The sequence below is a fragment of the Penaeus monodon genome, chromosome 21 (genome assembly GCF_015228065.2).
Source record: "Penaeus monodon isolate SGIC_2016 chromosome 21, NSTDA_Pmon_1, whole genome shotgun sequence".
Taxonomy (NCBI): Eukaryota; Metazoa; Arthropoda; class Malacostraca; order Decapoda; family Penaeidae; genus Penaeus; species Penaeus monodon.
This window is the reverse complement of record NC_051406.1, coordinates 3,946,020-3,946,658: the sequence shown is the minus strand read 5'-3', so window position 1 is coordinate 3,946,658 and position 639 is coordinate 3,946,020. Positions and strand designations below refer to the sequence as shown.

The following is a 639-nucleotide window of genomic DNA, read 5'->3' as shown; positions in this document are numbered from 1 at the left end:
TATATAAGCCCGAGCGACCTCACCTTCGGACAGTTCCAGGATGACCCTGTTGGCGCGCGGAGCTCGGGTGTACGACGTCACGAAGCCGAACTTGCGAGTCATTGTCGGGATGAGATTTTCCTCCGACAGGCGCTGCCGGTGGGCGATGCTGTAGCGCAGGTTGCTCCCGCGCACTTCGTCGTCACCGCTCACCTGGGGGGGAGGGAAAGCATAGAGTGCGGGGGAGAGATGGAGAGGATGTGGATAGAGAGGGGGACATGCGATAGATGGAGAGGGGAGGGAAAAGGTTGTGGATAGATGGAGAGAAAGAGAGCATAGAAACGGGTAGGGGAGGAGGAATAGATAGGAGCGGAGTGAGTGATAGGGGATAGAAATGATAGATGTGGATAGAGAGAGGGACAGAAGGTGGAAAGGATAGAAAGAGGGATAGGAGATAGAAAATGGGATAGGATGAGGAATAAGGGGTAGAATGGATAGAAGGAGACAGGAGATGGATAATGGATAGATGGGTAGGGATGGAAAGAGGACAGAGAGGGTGTAGAGAATAGAGAGAGACAGGGGGATGATAAAAGGGGGTTAGAGAGTAGATGTAGAAGGAGTAGAGAGGGGGATAGAAAGGGGAATAGGAGATACCGAGGG

At 52.7% G+C, this 639-nt stretch overlaps 2 protein-coding genes across 2 annotated transcripts in view; both read right to left on the bottom strand.

Annotated features, from left to right (window-relative positions):
- Nucleotides 1–293, bottom strand: part of LOC119586120 (transforming growth factor beta receptor type 3-like) — a 5,558-nt gene extending 5,265 nt beyond the window's left edge. The window contains exon 1 of the mRNA XM_037934809.1: nucleotides 24–293. Coding sequence (XP_037790737.1) covers nucleotides 24–102 — 79 coding nt within the window. The 5' untranslated portion in view covers nucleotides 103–293. The remainder of the gene's footprint in view (nucleotides 1–23) is intronic.
- LOC119586758 overlaps nucleotides 189–639 on the bottom strand; it is a gene marked incomplete in the record, with an annotated part of 94,921 nt that continues 94,470 nt past the window's right edge. Inside the window, 1 exon segment of the mRNA XM_037935486.1 lies at nucleotides 189–192. Within this exon segment, the coding sequence (XP_037791414.1) occupies nucleotides 189–192 (4 nt within the window).